The 21,029-nt window shown below is 34.7% G+C and overlaps 1 protein-coding gene across 1 annotated transcript; it reads right to left on the bottom strand.

Annotated features, from left to right (window-relative positions):
- Positions 1 to 9: 9 nt before the first annotated feature.
- Positions 10 to 20,006, bottom strand: LOC113403328 (clustered mitochondria protein homolog). The gene is made up of 24 exons (XM_026643833.2): positions 19,722 to 20,006; positions 11,783 to 12,004; positions 11,042 to 11,673; positions 10,796 to 10,957; positions 10,539 to 10,692; positions 10,297 to 10,430; positions 10,073 to 10,209; positions 9,725 to 9,954; positions 9,349 to 9,485; positions 8,734 to 8,928; positions 8,265 to 8,477; positions 7,662 to 7,836; positions 7,432 to 7,537; positions 6,956 to 7,347; positions 6,648 to 6,850; positions 5,654 to 5,860; positions 5,240 to 5,476; positions 5,046 to 5,128; positions 4,821 to 4,950; positions 4,465 to 4,737; positions 3,930 to 4,055; positions 3,332 to 3,547; positions 2,490 to 2,695; positions 10 to 2,063 (listed from the first exon to the last, which is right to left on the bottom strand). Exons 1-24 carry the CDS (start codon positions 19,840 to 19,842, stop codon positions 1,898 to 1,900), a joined length of 4,857 nt encoding a protein of 1,618 aa, XP_026499618.2. The 5' UTR covers positions 19,843 to 20,006; the 3' UTR covers positions 10 to 1,897.
- Between the last annotated feature and the right edge of the window lie 1,023 nt (positions 20,007 to 21,029).

Here is a 21,029-nt window from a genome sequence, read left to right as displayed (position 1 = left end):
AAACTAGAGTTATTTAAAAACGAATTATATTAGTACACTACGAACAGCGCCGTATTTACATGATCGTTATATTGTTAGAGAAATGTAACAACAACATCATTATTGTATGTTTAGGCACGTAAACATCGAACAATTTCCTTAAATTTTAAATATAACATTAGGAATAATGATGCCCGACTTTACGTACACACGGATATAGTAAGTAAACAACAAGATACTTCAACATGGGCATACGGATCGCTATAACACCTACGCAAATATTCATTCTAATCTAATTGTAACTCTTGGAACCCAAACCATTAACAGACTGCTTTAATTTCATTCAATTTTGTTTTTGGGAGCAAATTTATAAAAAAAGGACACCCAGAAAGTGTTATTCATAACAGTTCATCCTATTATTATAAAATAAATAACATGTTTTGAAGAAAATTGCGCATATTTCTCTTTCATTTCAACAAAATAAAAACATACATTTAATAAGTATATTTTCGGAAAATAAATTATATCAGAGATACACACAATTAGCGCTGGTCTGTTAATGCATTGAGTCAACGTTTGAAGTCCAAAAGGCGCAAAATTAGTTTTTGAAATTCTGTAAAATCAATATAGTACAAGAGGTGTCATAGTATTTTAAATCACGACAATTTAGATTCTTTAATAATTACAGCTTTTGACATCCCACAAAAGTTATTGGCCACATACCAGATTTTTTTACATGATTTTTTGGGTTATTGTCACAAATAAGTTCATATTCAAAGTTTGATAAATAGGATTTTAAATATATTACTTTTATTAATTAGCAAAATTGGAACGAGCAAGCAAGTATCTCAATGATAAACACTGCGTATCACAGACTAACAGAAATATAACCAACAACCTAACGTTACTACATATATGGCACTAAAACACTAACTTGAGAGATAAAAATAAGAGTAGTTAAGGCAGTTTTTTCAGTGACTTTCATTCAAGCGTCCTTGCTCGTCGTAACAAATTAACGAATTCGGAAATTATAAATCGATACAGCGACTGGTCCTCATCCATCGTGTTACATTTCAATGACAATATAAACGAATTTATAAACTATTGGGTATATCAACAAAATAATCCCGCAATAAAAATGAATAATACTCAGTAATAACAATTCAAAGTGATCATCAACGAAAGGGACAAGATGGCAGTAGCACCAGTATAAATTTTCAGCGACGCGCTCGTCTCGGACTCACAACCAAAACTTATTGCTATTATCACTACGAGAAATTGCACTACTCTGGGTGTCCGTGTTACTGAGTGGACCGAAACAGACCAATCTGCGCGATTCGAACAAAACATTCAAACGATTGCACATGCACGAAATTATTGCACTCTGCGATTTATAAAATAAAACTTAATCATACATATTTGATCGAAACGATATTCTCAAAATTAGACTAATAAAAAAAATCTACATCAAACCTTAGCACACTATTCACTACGGCATACCTCGACATTAAGGAACAATAAAATATGATCGATTGATAATCGTAAACCCCGCTCTACACTTAGTTCGTGAATCACTTGCGAAAGCCGGGAAGGGTCCCGCGACATATATAGACTCCACTCAGGCGTAGTTTAGCATATTTCATTTTACGGTATCGTATATCACTTTCTATCTCTGATCCATTCGTTAGTCCAGACCATCTTATAGGGTACGGTATGTAAGGTAAACCCATTATAGTATATATAAATAATCAGAGTGAGCTACTCTAACGTTCATCTTGGCCAAGCGACCCTTACCGTGAAACTACCGCGAATCATTCGGAGCGTGGAGCTTTGAGTCGCGCCGTGATTCACGCACTAAGTGGGGAGCGGCCGTAAAAGTAAAGTAAGAACATGGGGCGAGGTGGAGCTGTCTCTAGTTTCAACTCTCGGCGCCGTTCAGCGTGTCTTTCAGGTCCTTGAGCACGGCCGCCTGCTCGTCGCTCTCGCTCTTCTCATTCCCGCTCGCCTCGGCTAAGCCCGGTATCGGCAAGTCTTTCAACTGTCTTTTTTCAATCTCCGCTTTGAACTGCTCTATGTCTTGAGGGCTGTAATCAATAATACGATTACATTTTCGCATCCACAGCGCTATATGTCGACGTTTATTTTCTAAAAGTAGTGTTGTTAAATAGCAAAGTAAATATTTCAACAAAAATTTAAACTCTAATATTTTAAATATGGAATTTCACGTTGTTTATTGATCGAAGTGATTTGTATTCACTTGCGACGTGTAACATAATGTTTTAAGCGGTCAATAATTGAATCTTACATTCTTAATTTGTATAAACTAACGTCATATACATTTTTACACTTGATTCTTTATAGTGTTGGATATTTAATTTTCTTGTTAATTCTACTCTTTGAGAGCAACTTGTCTATAAGTCACGGTGAATTTTCGATTCAAATATATTTAATAAAATGTACGTAGATTCAACCGCTGAAAAACCTTGAGCAAAATGTGTGGGTGTGTTTACCTTATCTGTACGAATAGGATGCCGTTGATGAGGTTGAGCATGTCGATGACGGAGGCCATGGCCGGCGGCTGGATGTGCAGCGGCGCAGGGTGGTGGTGTCCGCGCGCGTAGGCCTCCGCCAGCCGCTTCTGCAGCACCACCGCTTGCTGCGTAAGGTGGCGCAGGCACTCCGAAGACTCACGGGTCTTTTCGTGTTTCTCGCCTAGCTGTATTCGTAATTTAATATTTTTATATTATTACTTTGCCAGACACATGGTTCAGGTCGAGTAGAATAGAGTTTTTGTTCTGGGTATTCATTAATCGAGTGTATCCTTTGTAAGTTGTCCATGCTGGATGCATGCATGAAGTAGTTTAGTAATTTATGAGAGATATGCAGGGTTATTGGTAATTCTACGTATTCCCGTTAGGAGGTGATAGGGGTGATACCGAAAACGATATTGCTTCAATATATTTTTTATTTTTTTCTTTTACTAAGTAAACGATTATGTTTTTAAAATAATCTGCAGAACAAGTTTCATAATGATTTTTTTGTTTTTAATTTTTCTCGCAAATTTGGACCGATAATTATTGTTTAAATATTGAAAAATATCCAGTGTTTAATCGTTTTTATAAATCAGAAGAAAAAAATTGATTTTAATTGATACTCTTTTTTTAATAAAATTTGAAATTGCATTTTTGACTTGTTTTGAAAAAATCTAAAAAACACGATAACTCAATAGTGGTTTACTTTTGCATAATGCATATGGGGGTTAAAATTATCGCAAATAGTCACCCCTATTACCTCCTAACGGGAATACGTCGAATTACCAATAACCCTGTATATATATATATAGTGGGCATACCAGCTGCTTGTAGATGGAGTAGGTCTCCTTCTCGTGCTGCAGCGCGGCGCGGAAGTCCCCGAGGCAGGACAGCGTGCGCGCCAGCAGATGGCGCGCCACGGCCGCCTTGAGCGAGCGCGCGCCGTGCGTGGCGCCCGTCACGCGCAGCCCGCGCTCCGCGAAGCGCAGCGACAGCTCGTACTCGCCCACGGCGTGCAGGATCAGCGCGATGTTGCTCTGCGCGGCCCGGGACAGATACAACTTTACGACTCGATTCGATTCAATTGAATCGCTGATATTTCAAAGAACTGCCAAACTTAAAATGACGTAGCGCCCGTATTTATTTTTTGGTGTTCTCAAAAAATATAAATGTAAATAATTGGATAATTTTACAGAAAATTCAATAATACCATTTAGACTACATTTAATAAAAATCAACTGAGCCATCGCTCAAAGTAGGTATATTTTAAGCATGCATATGGAAAATATATGGTTAAAAAATTGCCTGCAATTCCTCCAAAATAGGATAATAAATTACATATAAAACTAGTGGGAATTATAGTTGTTACTTCCCTTTCAATTTTAAACCAACACAATTTTAACTGATAAGAGTACTTACATCCAATAAAGCCATCTCTGGATGATTTTCACCACATACTAGAAGAGCGAGGTAGCGAGCCCGATACAGCAGTTTCAGGGCTGTGCTCACTTGTCCGTTAGCGAAGCAGTAAAGCGCCAAATGTGACTAAAAAAATAGCAATCATAGTATAAACGTATATTCAATAACTCTTAAACAAGTATCTATATCAAAAACCCCTTTAAATTCATTTTAAAGTATTTTCTGATATAGTCGGTATTTTTTTTGTATAAAATATCAAATTAAGTATAAAATACATAAATAATGTATAAAAAATGTATAACATCTATTTGATTATAAAATATTATTACAAACTGGTATCTTAATATTTACTTTGTATCTCGTTGAAAATGCTTATTAGAAAAACGAATTAAATAACATTTCGTTTTTTCAAGAATCAATCCAAATTTTTACTAAGTTACAAGACCATAAAATATAAACATTTAATCATTGGTGTAGATTGTATTTAACTATGAACAAATTTAGAAAAAATACATTTGTGTAATTTTATACTCACATATTCCGTGATAGTGTAGGGGTGATCGATCCCATTGACCCTCTCGGACATGAGAACGGCCTTCTGCTGGTAGGCCATGGCGTCCCTGTGCTCGCCTGTCACGTAGCACAGACGAGCCACCATGCGGAGGCACTGAGCGATTTCTCCGTGCATGGCGCCGTACACGTTGTTTAGGAGATTGAGAGCCTCTGCTATCAACTCGTGGCCCTCGGACACTGCGCCGGCTTGGATTTTATTTTGACCCGTTGTGTAGAAATTGTACGCGTCAGATGCCTGAAATATACAGTCGAATTATTATTTTAAATCAAAGAGAAATCCGCCTAAACGAAAATAGAACACATATAAAATATTCTTACCCTTGGATTGATATGTTTGACGACGGGGAAAATATTCATAATATCTGATCCTGAGAATGTTGTTTTATTTTTACTTTCAAAGTCGTACTCTCGCAACAATACTTGTAACCCAACTTTTAATGCAAATGACCTGAAATAAATAAAGGACAAAAAAATTATATCATTTTAGAATTTTCGAGATATAAATATATACATTCGAGAGATATAGATATAGTTATAACATACCTTAACAGTGATATTTTTTGAAGGGAGTATTTTTCAATCACAACATCCATGCCTTCAGCGTTGAGTTCATAGCCCCAGTAGGCCTGAAAAATTAATCATGAAATAAAATTATCGTATTATATTATCGTGTTAATGAAATCAAGAATTTCATATGTAATAAAACAAATTTCAAATTATCTGCTTAATTAACCAACCTTAAGTTCCTGTTTAATTTGTGCGAACAACGCCTTGGGAGTGATGTTCTGCCAGTCTGGCGAGGGTGGCGGGGAAGAGGGCGAGGTGTGATGTGTTTTCTTAGCCCTGCGCCCTCTCGACCGCGGTCCTGCCTTCGCTGGAGCTTCGGCGACACTAGCGGCGGGGTTTTGGCAAGCTCCGAGGAAACAATTTAGGAAGTGTGCAACCGCAGCGCCCGTGCACATGGCCTCACAACCCTAATAACAATTATACGATTATATCATCCATAATTATTTTTGAAAATATTTATTTCATATTTAAGGAAATAATTTTAACAATCAATACAGCGTTAAATCGTTACAAACCAACCATACACATAGTAAAAAAAGTTACCATAGATAAGTATAGAAAGCAAAAGGAGTACAAAATGCAACCTGCAGATAGGGCGTGTAGACGTGCTTGGCGGCGCGCAGCAGCAGCTCGGCCACGGCGATGGAGTGCAGGTAGGCGAGGCTGGCGTGCGGCTGCAGCGCCACGGCCACGCGGCCCAGGTAGCGCACGTTGATGCCGCGCGCGTGCAGCGCCTCCGTCAGCCCCGCGCCGTCCATGGGCGCCGACGTGTGCTCCAGGCACTCGCGCACCTGCGCGCACGCCACCATACACAATTGAGCGATGACGATACTGCCCGGTTACTAACGTCTGGTTACTTTCATAGTGTTATTGCATGGTAAGGTTAATACCTTATATTTATAAATTTAATTCACGAGTTACTTGTCGGTTCTTCTCGGTAGGATCTAATGTCCGAACCGGTGGTAGCTTTACATTTTATTCTACACTGTAACATGACGATTCAAAAGCGCTGCTATGAACCTACTTGAACAAAGAATGCTTTGATTTTGATTTTATGAATACGTGAAGTTAAACTTTGTACCTTTTGTTAGGAAAGTAACGCGGGCGGTGGGGTAATTTAACAAGTTAATATTTAAATGGAGGAGTGTATAAAGTGAGAAAACAAATACATTATACAAAAACACATACCTTATCTATACTTTTCTTATAAAAGTGAAAGTAACTCTCGTCTATCTGTTAGTTTGTTACTCTTTCATGGTAAAATCAGTTAATAGTTTGATGAAATTTCCCTACTATTGCCAAACACCTGACGACCAACCTTTAAAACGCAAGCACAGTCGCGACAACTAGTATTGAATAAAATAAAACATTCATAGTATACATTCTACTGTTAATTCATATCAAACTTAAAAATACCGAGATTTTTTTTTGGATTTCATTGTAATCAATTCAAGATATCCAGCTCAGCCTCATTTTTCTAATATTTCGAATCAATACATTTTATATTTTTATTAGGCAATAATTACTGTAAATTTTCGACCAATTAATATTGACCGATGTGCTAATAAAAGTTCTTACAAAGGCAGGAATTTGTGTGGTGAGCAAGAAGGCTGCGGCTTCTTTGACCAGGTGGCGCTGCTTGGCCAGCTGCTCCGGAGTGGCGGCGTGTTTGATGCCCGCCGAGTACACGTCGGGGTTGAATCTAACGTCGAACTCGGACTCCTTGAGCGAGGCCACCGCCCGAGCCGCCGCCGCTACCACAGCCCGAGAACGCTCTCCAGCTGAAAACGCGCTCATGTTATTAGTTCATCAAATACATTTGTGTTTAATAAATTTCTTATGATCAACGTCTATTTAAGGCATTTATTAATAAATAATGAACTCACAATCATTTTCTGGCTTGTCGCCGCTGCATATCGAATCCGTTATACTTTCCACTATTTTCTTCGCTACATCAGTATCGATTTCGGAATAGTTTTCGTTGAGCAATATTTCATCGTCCTTCTCTTTTGTCTCCGCACTCCCGGCTGCTTCTGTTTCCTTGGCTTCGGCTTTTTTGGCAGTGTCTAGCTTATCTTTCTTTTGTTTATTATCCTTAGTTTCCTTCTCTTGGCTTTTATTATCCCTCTTAGTTTCTTTTTCAGTCTCTTTAGCCTCTTTTTTATCATTTTCTTTGTTAGCTTCAATCGATTTTTGTTCTGAAGTCTTGCGCTGTCGTTTCGCACTTAACTGTTGTAGGTGGAATGCAGCGTAGCGTATGAACATAAAGTAACGTGCCCTAAACAAAAATTTAGATATGTATTTTCATTGAAAAAAAATCGATTAAATTTATACTCATATTTGCTTATATAAAATTACTTACTCGACAAAACTATCAACTAATTCCTGTCTAAGGCAACACAATTTGTGCTTATGTATAATAGGGAAGCCCATAGACTTGATATCTTCCCTTAAATCATCATCGTCCACTGGAAAAGAAAATAAATACTTTTTACATAACTATAAATAATTTTTATCTATATGTAGACAAAAAAAAATTACAATATACTTGTAACAATAAACATGAAATATATAAATAATTGAATAACTTACATTGCAGGAAATTTACATCAGGAGGAAATGTGCGCAGAAGGTCCAGAATGTAGTGTCTCCCATCGTTGCCGATAATGCCCTTACACTCAACACTGGAGCATAGTTCCACCGTTTCTCCATTCGCACTCACAACTGAGTGAGGCATTATCTTTAGCTGCTGCCCGGCTTTGCTTAACTAGAAAAAACATTAAAGATTGTTGAAGAGCATTGTCTAAAAAACTTAAGTTAAATACATCTTATTATATATAATATTTTATTCCCAGCCCATATATTTAAATGTAAAATAAAAATAGAGTCATGCAATCAAATTATAACCCTATATTTATTTTTCTTTTTACAATTGAACGCCGGGTAACGCACTATGGTGCTCTGCCAAATAATTCGTACATCTTCTGATGTGTGGCATCTCGATACGATATGATACATTGTACATTTTAATTGCATTTAATTATAGAAGCACAACTTCATAAACGATCGAACGAATAAACCTATATTATTGATTTGGGGTATACCATCCGCTGCTCGTTAAAGCATATTGTAATCGAAGTTAATAGACAAACTTCATACATAATGAGGGCATCTAACAACAGCATGCAAACTCACCAGCTCCATATACTTGGGGTGCGAGAGCACGGTGGTCCCGAAGTCGATGCTGCCGTAGACGACGCTCTGCTCCTGCTCCTTCTCCAGGATGCCGGGGATGATGGACTGCGCCGTGACGCGGTACCCGCGGTAGTCCACCACCACGGTGCCCAGCGTGTGCAGGCCGGCCGTGTCCACCGCGCTGTACACGCGCACGCCTTGCAGGTCGTTGCGCTGCGGGAACGCTCACGTCTACACATTCTACTCAATCGTAGGCCACGGAGCCGTAGCCACGGAATATACTCATATTAAGGCCAGAGGAGCGCCTCGGCTAAGCCTTCTGTGGTGCCTTGATACACAAATTAAAAGCGATTATCGACATCGATTTAAGAGTATTTACACCCTAGAGCCCATAATATCATATATTTTTCATAAAAAATTACATACATCATATATATACATGTTTTAAATTAATTAGTGGTGTAGTTACCGGTGCGACAAAAGCGGCTGCATCCCCGCCGAGGTCTTTGTAGTGATCGCGAACATCGAAGCCGAGCGAGAAGAATATATTGTTCCAAATGAACATTTGCATCTTCGGCTCCTCGCCCGGATTTATTGCCATCACGTTGCCGTCGACCACGGCCATCGCACCGCGAGTGGCCGCCGCCACGAAGTCACTGTGCACCTAGTAAAATAACAATTTAATAAGTAAATGACGTCCTGCCCGAACTCGAATAAAATTAAGAAATGTTATTTTTTTATAAATTCGAAATAAGAATCCAATTTAAATTTTTATTAGAAGGTATAATGCTATTTTATATTTTATTTGGTATTTTAACCAGAATGATTTAATTTCAGAATCCTTTGAGTTTCTCACTGGACAGTACCGAGCAGTCCATGAAATGGTTTACGGAATTCCAATGCTTATTTTACTTATGGTATGTTTACGTTTTGGCGGTACCTTACGTTTTCATCGAAAGCAATGAGGGCAGGATTTAATCACTCGAGTTTAATGAAGACTAAGCTATTTTTAGCCCAGTTCGGATGTCGACAGCGCTACACTGGACATGCCTACCGGCAGCGGTGCTCGAGAAGGGGCACTGACCTTGAAGATGGCGCGCTCGCGCAGCAGGCGCTCGGGCAGGGTGGCGCGCGGCAGCTCGCGCGTGGTCTGCAGCTCCTCGTTCCAGTCGCGCGTCTGTCCCGGGATGTGCTCCTCGTAGCCCAGCTTCGAGGAGAACGCTGCATTTGAAGGGAACTTGGTTAAACGTACAGTTATCGAGCCCGCATATACTCTTCGGTTGTCAGTAAGCAGGTCACTGCGACTAATTATTTTTCTTTCAAGTATAAATCTTCAAAGATGGCATAAGATACCATAGTTAATCAGTGACTGTTAAGAACAGGAAATAATATCGGTTGACGTTTTATTAGCAATTAAAGTAAAAGCAACGATATGACATATCGTATACAGTTGTACTCACTGTCCTCTGCTCGGATAGCGTCAACCGTATGGTCCAGCATCGGCGACGCCCATTGATAAACTTGATATGGCGTGGCGACTCTTTCAAACGGATGTTTCTGCATTCGCCTTTTTTGTACGAGAGCGAAGTTTCGCTTGAACGCGGGAGATACAATGCTAAGTAGTTCTATTAGGGAATGACAGAGTAAGGACGGGTTGAATGGGCGAGGGTTGAACACTTCTTCGGTGGATCTGTAACGAACAAGTACATATCCCTTAGAGAATAAACATGACTTTAACAGTCAGTCTACTTTAGGTGTAGACACATCTTAGCTTCTGTTTTATTTTTAACATAAAAAACAATAATTACTGATTGAGGTAGAAACCACGCGGACAAGCCGTTATGTGGAAATGGCGATCTTCCAGTGTAACGACATGAAGGTACAGTAAATCGCCACACATTTTTCGCGGTCCCGGCGGTGGATTCCAGCCCGACGTTGTTAGAACCTATTGAAAAAAATAATTACTGTATATTATCATCATAACAATGGCTGCATTTATGGCTTGTTATCTAATCAAATAAACTATACTAACCTTTAAGCACTGTGGAGCCTTGTTTTCTTTAGTGAGCCCAGGATGTAGGGACAATAGGGGCCGCTCTGTGCTACCAGGCATTATGTAGTCGGGAGGGGTGCAGTCTACACTTTCAGGACGAGACTTTTTCTTTTCTGACAAACAATTGACACATTGCACATCAATGTAATAATTGGGAATAAAGATGAATACTTTTTTATGTGAATGGATAAAAATATAACAAATATAAAATATATAAATACCTAGTATATCTCCCTGTGTGATAACATTCAGAAAAGCAAGGGAGCTGCATTCTTGACCGGCATATGCATCAACGTAATCTATAGACTTGAGGAGATCACGCACATGGCGTACGTGGATCCGAGCTTCACGCATCGTGTACGGTTCCTCTACTACCTATAAAATTTAAATTAAATATTATTTTTTTGAATTAAATTAAATTAAATGAGTGTAAATTCCAAATGCATTTATTGAATTTAAAAATTAGAATGTGTAATACCTTTATTACTGAACCTTCTTTGAGGCCTTCAATATTCTTCAATTCAGCAAAATTGTCTAGTGTTACACCATCCAATTGAAGCGAAAAACATGTCCTGTGACATGTGTCTTCGCGATCCATAAGTACTTGATGTATTTCTTGTACAAGCTCCATACTTGAAACCTGAAGAAACATAAAGTTTTATTCATTCACATATAAAATATTATATATTCCTATCAAAACAAATACAGTTAATTTTGTAATTACCTGAATATCCAATGGTTCAGCTCGTGGGCTAACAATTTTAACAGTGAATCCCATATCCTGTATAAACACAACTTCAGCATCACGCTTCTTTTCATCTCCATCCTCACTCGGTGAAGACTCCCTTTCTTTGTCACCGTTAACGACTGTATTTGTGTCGTCTTTTGCTTTGTCAGTTTCATTTTCGGATTTCTTTACGATTTTCTCATCTTTTTTATCCTCAGTTATATTTTCGACTTTAGACATTTTCTTTTCGACTTCCTTATTTTTCTCCAAAGAGTTATTCTTTTTTTTATCCTTTTTCTTGTTACCAACTGTCTTAGGATCAATAACTTTTATAGGTAACTCTGGAGTTAAAATTATATCATTAATTTCATCTGAATCACTGTTAATTCCATTAGAAACTATTTTAGTATTATCACTACTACTAATATCACAATCTGAAACATTTTTTGGGTCACCATTGACAACATTTACATTTTCAGTTCCGTTTATAATTGGTTCTTTGGTACTCGTTTTATCTTTATTATTATCGTCATCACTCGATAACGATCTTTCTCCATTTACTTGAGTAGTGGAATTGCCGGATTTAGATTGCAATGATTTTTCACTACTGGTCTTTGATTTAGGACAATCTGTTAACGAACAAGTAATAGCAAGTAGTTATTAAGTACTTAAAAGTCATCTTCATGGAAATAGTAATATCATATTTTATTTTGATTAAGATGTTGCTTAGAAACAAACCTGTGTTTTGCGGAAATTGCGGGGGTGAGTTATTAGTCTGCGGCGAGGGTGCCTTACGTGCAGCGGCTGCGTAGGAGACACGCGGCAACGTGCCGTTTCCACCACCGCCTTCGTCATCGGCGCGGCCGTTTGGAGTACTAGCGTGACCATTACTACATGTTACTGCTTTTAAACTAGCGCTCATTTCTTTCTTTGTCTTATTCCCCTTCTCGGTTTTAGCAGCTAATAATAAAAAGAAAACATGTTAATATGTTATTATAATAAAATACTTATTACAAATAGAATTATTACATCACAACATTTTTGTTGATAAGTGTTTAACTATATTTATGAGTCAAAATATATAAAGTTCTCATATACTCCTATTTCTTTACCGTTACTATTCTATAACTAAACATATCATACAAGCACGAAGTATAGTTGATGATTGATTTTTGAGTTAAAGTCATACTAGTAGCGGACAAAGCGAAGTTCGAGGCAAATCAGAAATCGAGCACGCATGTCTCGTCCCGTGACTAGTGAACACGTGGTCAGCGCTGGCTAGACGCCAAATATCTCCAGCGACGAGTCAATAATAGATGGCTACGGGATGCCGCCAACAATAGACGCCATCGACGCTACCAACGTTCGTTCAGTTAGATGTACTTTAATACTTTAATGAAACAAAAGTGAATTATAGTATAGATATTTTTTTAGATTTAATTATCATTTACTTATTAAACATTTTTTTACGTCTTTAAATAAAAATGAGCTCGACTTTATAATAAAATCGTCTTTCAATTATTTGTTTGACCCACATTTTCATCATCAATTTAACAACGTGAACTTAAAAGTAGGTGTGAACTGCGTATATACGATAAGGAGAGATAAACAAAAATCATCATAGAGATAATGAGAAACAATAAGGCTCATTTTAAAACAGCGTCCTAAAAATTACACGACTCATTACAAAAAGCGTATATCATGCAAGAATAAGCAAAAATATCAACCGAAATGTTGATTTTATCTTCGTCGCCGTTACTAAACAAGATAACATAGGTAAGGCGCCCATGCCAGATATTAAATCAAAATTCCTGATAAACAGACGTTGACACGATTTCTTCCCTTGCGCGTGGATGCTATCGTTCAACGAACGCGCACAACGGAAATTTAGATGAGCTCTATAACATATTAGAGAATCATTTCTAGTAAGTGCATCTATACAATATATTATCAATTGAAATATATCTGTACGTACTTTCGTGCTAATCACGGGAATTCATATTTTCAATCCTTTTCACCAATAGACATGTTAATTCACGATTAAAGTTTAGATATTTATAAAAATTATATGCAAATTAAATAGTTATTATGATATTTTTCCTTTGTGAGTGTTAAAAGCGGGCCGTCTGAGAGCTTCCATAGCGTACGCTGTGTAAATCAATAAACTCATACAAAAATAATCTCTCAACCAGTCGGCTACACTTTGTACCTAATCAGCGTTGAGAAGCCGGGTCGGGTCGGCTAGTCTAATTTAAAAAGAAAAGTCAAAGTATTCTGAACGTTATTGCAACCTATAATTTTGCTATAAATCTAGATAATTTTTTTGCAGCTTGTTTGAATCTGTTAAACATATGAGTAGGATAAGAATAGGAGAGTCGGATAAAGGGTAACCCATAATTAGATCCCGAATGAGTTGTTCTATAAAGCAATAAACTACAAAAAATCTATCTAAAAGGTTCACAAGTAGAAGGTCATATATCTTGTAAAATTCAGGCGACTCACTGACGCTATCTTGTAGTTTTGCTTTTAGATTGATTGTACTTCGTTCGCAAAGTAGAAATAAGTGTATAAAAAAGACATAAATAAACCAACTTGTAAGGTATCCTTCTCAATTTAAAACAAAATGTTATTATATTTATTATTATATGTTATTATATAGCTTAAAGCCTGACACTCTTTGACAGCTGGTCTATATTTATTTATCAACTCAATCTCTATCTTACACAAAGAGCCAACCTTTCTTAAGTCAACTATCCCATATTATCATTTTTTTATGTTTCTGACGTCAAACCGCATAATGGTAAATGTTGATTTTGAATTCAGATAAACAGTATGTCGTTGCTTACGGCCTGAACATTACCGATCGATGAATTATGCAAAGAAACCTCCACGTTGCGCTCGCACCGATCCCCTGAATATTTAACCTTTAACTGCCAGGTTATAATATTATTTCTTTCCTTGGCCTTAGTTTTTCTTAGATAGAGTCTTTAAAAAATCAATTTAGCAATAAATTATGACTTTAATAAAAAATACTTTAAATAAATTTTGACACATTATTTACGAGAAGCGTTGACAAATAGGTCATGACGTTTATTTTTTTTCCATACGTTTTTAACTTTATTTTATCTTTACCGTACAATATCTTATTTACGTTTTATCAACAAGTACGTATATAGTTTATTGTAATTTATGTTAAATAAGCTTATTATGTGAGCAAAAGTCACGAATAGATATGGAATAACACTTATAGGTAGTATATAAACATATTTTATATCAATTATAATTTTCACGTATTATATTGTTGAAGAATATACATATATTAATTTGCTAGACTACTTTTTCCATTTAACTTCTGAATGAAATCAATTAGGACTGAACAAAGACATGAGAGATGTTTGTGATTATCTGAAGACTAATAGGATATGTAGAAATCGATAACAGGTCTTTTAATTTCTTACAATTCGTCTTTAATTACTCTTAGCCGCAGAGATGTAAATAGTGAGGGTCATTACTGCAACAATAAAGCAATATCATATTATGTCCAAAGCACATAGCGACCACGCTAAATGACGTTACGCAAGACGAGCCAGAATTTTGTCGGTTGGCCACACGCCGATGCTGGCACTTGGTTAGATTGACATTATACAGATATTTATTTTTTATTTATTGTCTAAACAATCGAAGTTTTACCGTGAATAATTTGATAATGAAAACAAGGTCAGTAAGAGAAATTTACGTTAAAATTCTTTACAAATTATTTCTTAACATAAATTTCCTACCAGAATACTTTATATCATTAAACACCTTGAAGACTTCAATACGGGTATTTTATTAAATAGTAACTATCTTTAAACGTCATATTCTATATAAAAAATGAATGTTTGTATGTTTCTATACGCTCTAAAGCCATTTATCCAATTTTGATGATAGTTTGGCAAGTTGTTCCTAGTATGCCCGAGAAGGTTCCTAGCCCAAAAATACTATATTTTTTTCTTTGTGTGTATTGTCTCCAATTACAAAGGTTTATGTAGACTAGTGTTTACTATAAAGAAGCAGATCAATTATGTTACCTTCAGAGTTTTTAGCCAAGGTTCTTCTCTAAAATTATTCAACAATAATTTGCATAATATTTTGTTACTACTAATAATTAAACGATCTATTTATCTTTGTTTGCTTTGGATAAAACGTTGTAGCATAATATTTAAGATCTAAACTTAGACGTTTCCGTGGAGACAATGTTCGAAATCCATAGTTGTAACATGAATTATTTTACCCATAATATAAAATAATATAGCATATTCCAACCAAAAACAAGTGCCATCAGATTGACGCGATCTCATTGGTCAAGACTTTGAATAATCTATGACATTCATTATGGATTTGCGAAAAAAGGCGTTATTAAATATCGACCAATTTTAAAAGTAAAAGTACAGTTGGTATCAGTCAAGAATAGCTATTAGCAAATTGTATTGAATAAGTAAATCTAAAGATTGTTTATCTTTATTCCTTCTTCGATCGGACTAAGCAATCAATGTTTAATTTTTTAAGTTTTCATTCCACGACATTATTCGATATTTTTATGTCTACATTTTAGGCAAATGGTTTAATTTTTTACAATTTCAATATCTTTACTTTTTGTCTAAGGAATATTTAGATTGTAAATCTACAATACCTTATAAATCTACGCCAAGACATTTCCTACAAATGTTATAATAAGAATGGGTTAAAAGTTCGACAACAGAAAATTCTTTTCTTCATTTTCGATGTCGTTCATGGAATAACATATTCTCAAACTTGTAACTATTATGATGAAAGGTCAAAATCGTTTAGTTTACAAAAACTGTGACTCGCGAGTTATGTTCAAAATTTCATAAGACGTGTCACTTTACGTCTACTTTATATACAAATTAGTTCGTCACGACTACTAACGGTCACTGGAGTTCCAACATTTACATCTTCAACTACAAATATATATATTATGCATGTGCAACAATTTAATAAAACAATAATAAATAATTCATACGAAGTTTCATGCATCATTCTTGTATAATGGACACACACGATGTAACCTTTAATTCTTTAATTAAAAGCACCGTTCATTTCAACTATACATTTACTAACAGAGACCATAATGTAATACAGTTTTATAATGATTCCATTATAAAACGATATGATATAAAATCTGAAACAATGGGCTTTTAAAATCACATAAATTGCTTTTGCCAGTTTTTGACATATACTAGAATATCTTTGATTCTTTACGTATTACATAAATACTCATAGAATGCATACGTATTTTTTAAACAGATTTCTTACACCTAAATTAGTAAAACAACTGATTAATTGAAGTAGTTAAAAAGCGTCGAATAGCTTAAATATTTTGTCAACGTTGAACCCTTGTTGTTAGAACCGATAACATTCTTATCACTAAAGCAAGAATCACACATAAAATCTTATCGTTTACACTATAACAAGTCCTATCAATCTTAGACCTGTCAACGCAATTTTTCCCAGCTAATGCGTTAAATTAAAAAAAAATGTTGCTGATTTCATTTTAAGTTACTTTCATTTCTATAATATCCGTCGTATTAAGTATTCCAATGATCAATATATTTTTAAAGACTTATTTCAGGTACAGAAAGCCTAGTTATTGTTTTGTTAAACAAGTTACAATCAAAGTACATACATCGATTTAATTACATTGACATAGCATAGCCTAAGTCAGTATTGAATATCACTACTTCACTTTACAACGTAACAACAATAAATAAGTTAAAGTGTAATATTAATAAACCGATCTAAATAGGCACTTCATTCAATAACGATTGCAATAGCACGAGTCCGATGTTACTAGATTCTAGAAAAATAATTGTTTATATTATTAATTATTGCACTTAAATAGGTAAAATAGCTTTTATAAGGCTAATTAAGGGCAATTAAAACTAATAAGTCGGCTGGCTCATAACTTTTACATCATATGTAGTAAGTATTGCATCCACTATACGTTCATAATATCATCACAATTTTGTTTAACTACCCATTGAAATTTTACACTTTTATAAGTTCGCCTCATTGTAAGTGAGGGCGTAGTCGCACGAAATGATAATATAAAATATTGTTCTAGAAACGGTATACACGTTTCAATAGAACAATGTTTTCATAGTTTTTAGAATATAGCGTGAAATCCATGGAACTCACATTGATAGGACTACGCCGACTAGTGATAGGAATTAATGATCTCAACCGTTACTATCGAAGACACCGCGCAAAGGTCGGTTCATTTTCTAAAGTATACGTCACACAAACGCATCTCTTTAATCTTTATTATTTGACTTTGTATGAATATGAATTATTAATCGGTACCTCTATTACACTGTCTTATTAAACTCTTGACTCTGGCAATACAAACCTGTGTATGCACTGTAACTAGAGATCAGACATAAGTTCAAATTACATATGAAGTTCTACCTTAAGTTCTTTAAGCACAAACATTAGCAAGGATATAGTTACTTCCTGTGACTGCTTATTATATGGGATAGTAGATTTCGAATTACCTATTTCACTTTAAAAATTCTCGGTTGAGAATACGAAATTGAAAAACAGATAGAAACAGGCTATTAAAATGTACCATTTTAAGTGTTTAAAAAATCTTTATTGATAACAACTTGAATTTAATTAAATATCAATATTTGAAGGAAATACATCCCAGAACATTCGAAAGGTAATAAAATCGGTCGAATTACGTACAAAGACGATTACATTATTTGATTTAGGCTGCTCTGAGAAATATGTATTCATTAGTGGACATTGTGACAAAACTGTAATTGTGTATTTCTTTGAGTGGTGCAATAAGTTCAATTGCAAGTAAAAAAAACGTGTTTCTTATTAATTACTCGTAACTCGCGAACGACGATACGTCATAAGGCAAATCTTTGCCATGACATTTTATAATAAAATATTAAAATATTTTTAATAATATTAAAAATTTACACTTTGCAATGGAATATACTTGATCCAATTTCTAATAAAGTTTTAGTTTGTTAGTAAAGTTTGCTTTCCTTAAAGCAGTAATATAGATCATTTAAAAAAAACCCTTCCAACTTGGGAGAGAATTTCTCATATGTATAACTCCTCAAGTTGTCACCTTGTCACACATGAGGCCCACATGTAAAACATATGTCTTAATTGATTAGGATGACATTAGTGGCATACTCATGATACATCTATAGGTTAAGAATTGAGAGTTAAAAACAATTATACCATTAGGATGAAATGGAATACACTTTACTGACAACATATAATAGATATTTTTCTGTTAGATATGTATAAGATCAACATTTAAAATAATGTGCTTTTACAGTGTTTCCGTGATATATCTTTACAATATAATAAAATATTAACTTTTTTATATCATAATCTAATAATAATAACATTGCAGATGTAGGTACTAGATCTTGAGTTTTAGGTAGTAGGTGTATTAACAAGATCTTATTTAGAACACATTATAGCATCGGCAGACAGATTTCCTATATATGTTTAGAAATAGAGTAACTGTAGAAGACAACTTCTGGATCTGTTATGAAAATAGCAATATTAAAATTAATCTTACAAATCTGTCAAATTAGAATCAAGAAAATGTTTAAAAAAAAAGGACACTAAAGTCAGTAGAAGTAATTCACCTGTTATTATGGACCTTATGAGATATTTTAATAGTATAATGTCAAAAAATATAAATTTTCATTTTAATTTACAAATATTCAAGACACATTGATAGACAATGTATGAAAGTATCCAACTACAAATAATAATATACACATATATGATTTTTTTTCATGTAATTTAATTAACTTAACACTAAAATTATTAGGTGAGAATAAAATAATAAATATTAGCTTAAAAATATGCAAATTAATATATTAAATGGCTAAATAAAAAAAAATGAAAATGTGTTTTATTAATTCTTAAGTTAGATAACTTTATATCAGTGAGAAATGAGAATCTAATTATTCTTATCAGAGAACACTGACCTATTTTCATGAATGTACAATTAATATATGTATTTTAGATATTATACTGTAGTCATAATTAAATTAACATTTTAAATATATCATTAAGTTCAATATCTTTGTATGTTGCATGGCATGTTCGTGTAATGCCTAGGTAACTTGTTCCATTTACTCTAACCTTAATGAGAACCACCTTAAACTAGCTTAAATCACCAGTAAACTGATATGTAAAAAAATCTTTAAAAAAAATCGCTGATTAAGTACTTTCTACTGCTTTCATTACTTGTACTGTCATAACATTTTACATTCATTGATTTGAACGAGATAGGTACTATGTAATATCTAAAAGATGTTGTGTAATGATTTTACGTCTTGGAAAAATTCTCGATTTACAAAAAAAACAGCGTAATAATATAGGTAGCATGCATATGAATTTCAATGTTTAACATGAATTTCGGGGCTATTGCCAATAAAAATAAAATCAATTCTCTTAAAAAAAACAGCTTATAAAAATGTTTCTGACAAATAGAAAAAAATATTAGATCACATGTCTTTCAGTCACATGACTGCAGAATGCAATTGATGTTATTTAAATATATAATTGTATATTTTCAGACTCATTTCGAACTCCAATGTTACATAACTGAGGGCATGACCATTCGAAACTTTACCTTTGTTAACATTCTCGCCACCACTTTTTTCGCTTATACTACTGGTCACTGGACATTTTTTCACTTTTTGCGTAGATTGTTTCGTAGTATTATCATCATTCACTTCACTACCGAGAGCCATAACAACACGAGGAATTAATCCGGCACCGACTGACCGCGACAAGCACGGAACCACACTCAGCTGAAAGAGCACATGCGGTTGAAATAGAGTTCAAATTGCTATAACGTCAATTGAAGTTCGCCTATAATGCGACTAAAGAAGCGAATAATTCGAGGCGTATTGACTTTCCTGTTTTGCCTACCAACGGAATCTTATTGGATAACAATGTCTTATCGAGTAATATTATTTTAGATTATGTATAACAAATTCCTGATCTCAATTTTTTTACAGAGTCCAGTACATATCGACTTTAATTAAACATATTTTAAAATAAGTAGCGATGTGCTTAAAAAATATTTTTTAAATATTTTATACTTAAAGCGACATCTAGTGTTTCTAAATGAAGAACTAGAATCAATGACGTCCTTTGAAATGGATGCATTCGTAATAAAGATAAATTATGTACTCTAAATTAAAATAAGAATGTCAATCATATTTATAAAGAAATTACATTTAAATTATTTTACTTTTTTTCTTTAACATATGAAAAAGAAATAATAAACGTTGAATTTCATAAATATTTCTACGCACGACAATATTTTAATTATAAATATTATATTCATTCAAGACGTCTAATAAATTAAATTTAAAATAACTCGTTGAATAGTATGCTAGGTGGGTAGCATTGTAAATAATTGGCATTGTAGCTTATCATTAAAGCCCACTGCACCGTCTCATTCCATGATCACAGTATGAACGTATCAGGAACGAAAAAAGCTCGATACGGACTATAATGTCCATTAAAATATATTAACAGCGTATAATACCCGTAAATATCCTAAACCGTAAATATTCTTGTTCTCTTAGTTATAGTTGTTCACCTGAATGTTAACCAGTTTCTGTCTTCCAAGATACAAATGTCTTGGAAGACAGAAACTGGTGCTAAGATGGACTTTTAAATTTTCCACAAGCTGCGTTAACACTAGTCGAATGATGTCGATCACTCGTAAGTGATTTGAACGAGGAAGTATTTCAATTTAATTCATCATCGTATTCAATCAATCGCGAACCATTATTAGTCATAGGTATTTCCCAAGAAACGCAAAAGTTAGCTTTAAAGTTATTAGCGCCGGTTTTTAACTTTCCACAATCAATGGGATGTCGCTACATTCATCAGGCCCCAGTCCTTAGTCACCACTTACAACAGT

The sequence above is a fragment of the Vanessa tameamea genome, chromosome 13, assembly GCF_037043105.1.
Source record: "Vanessa tameamea isolate UH-Manoa-2023 chromosome 13, ilVanTame1 primary haplotype, whole genome shotgun sequence".
NCBI lineage: Eukaryota > Metazoa > Arthropoda > Insecta > Lepidoptera > Nymphalidae > Vanessa > Vanessa tameamea.
The sequence above is the reverse complement of the archived record's forward strand: the minus strand, read 5'-3'. Positions and strand labels throughout refer to the sequence as shown.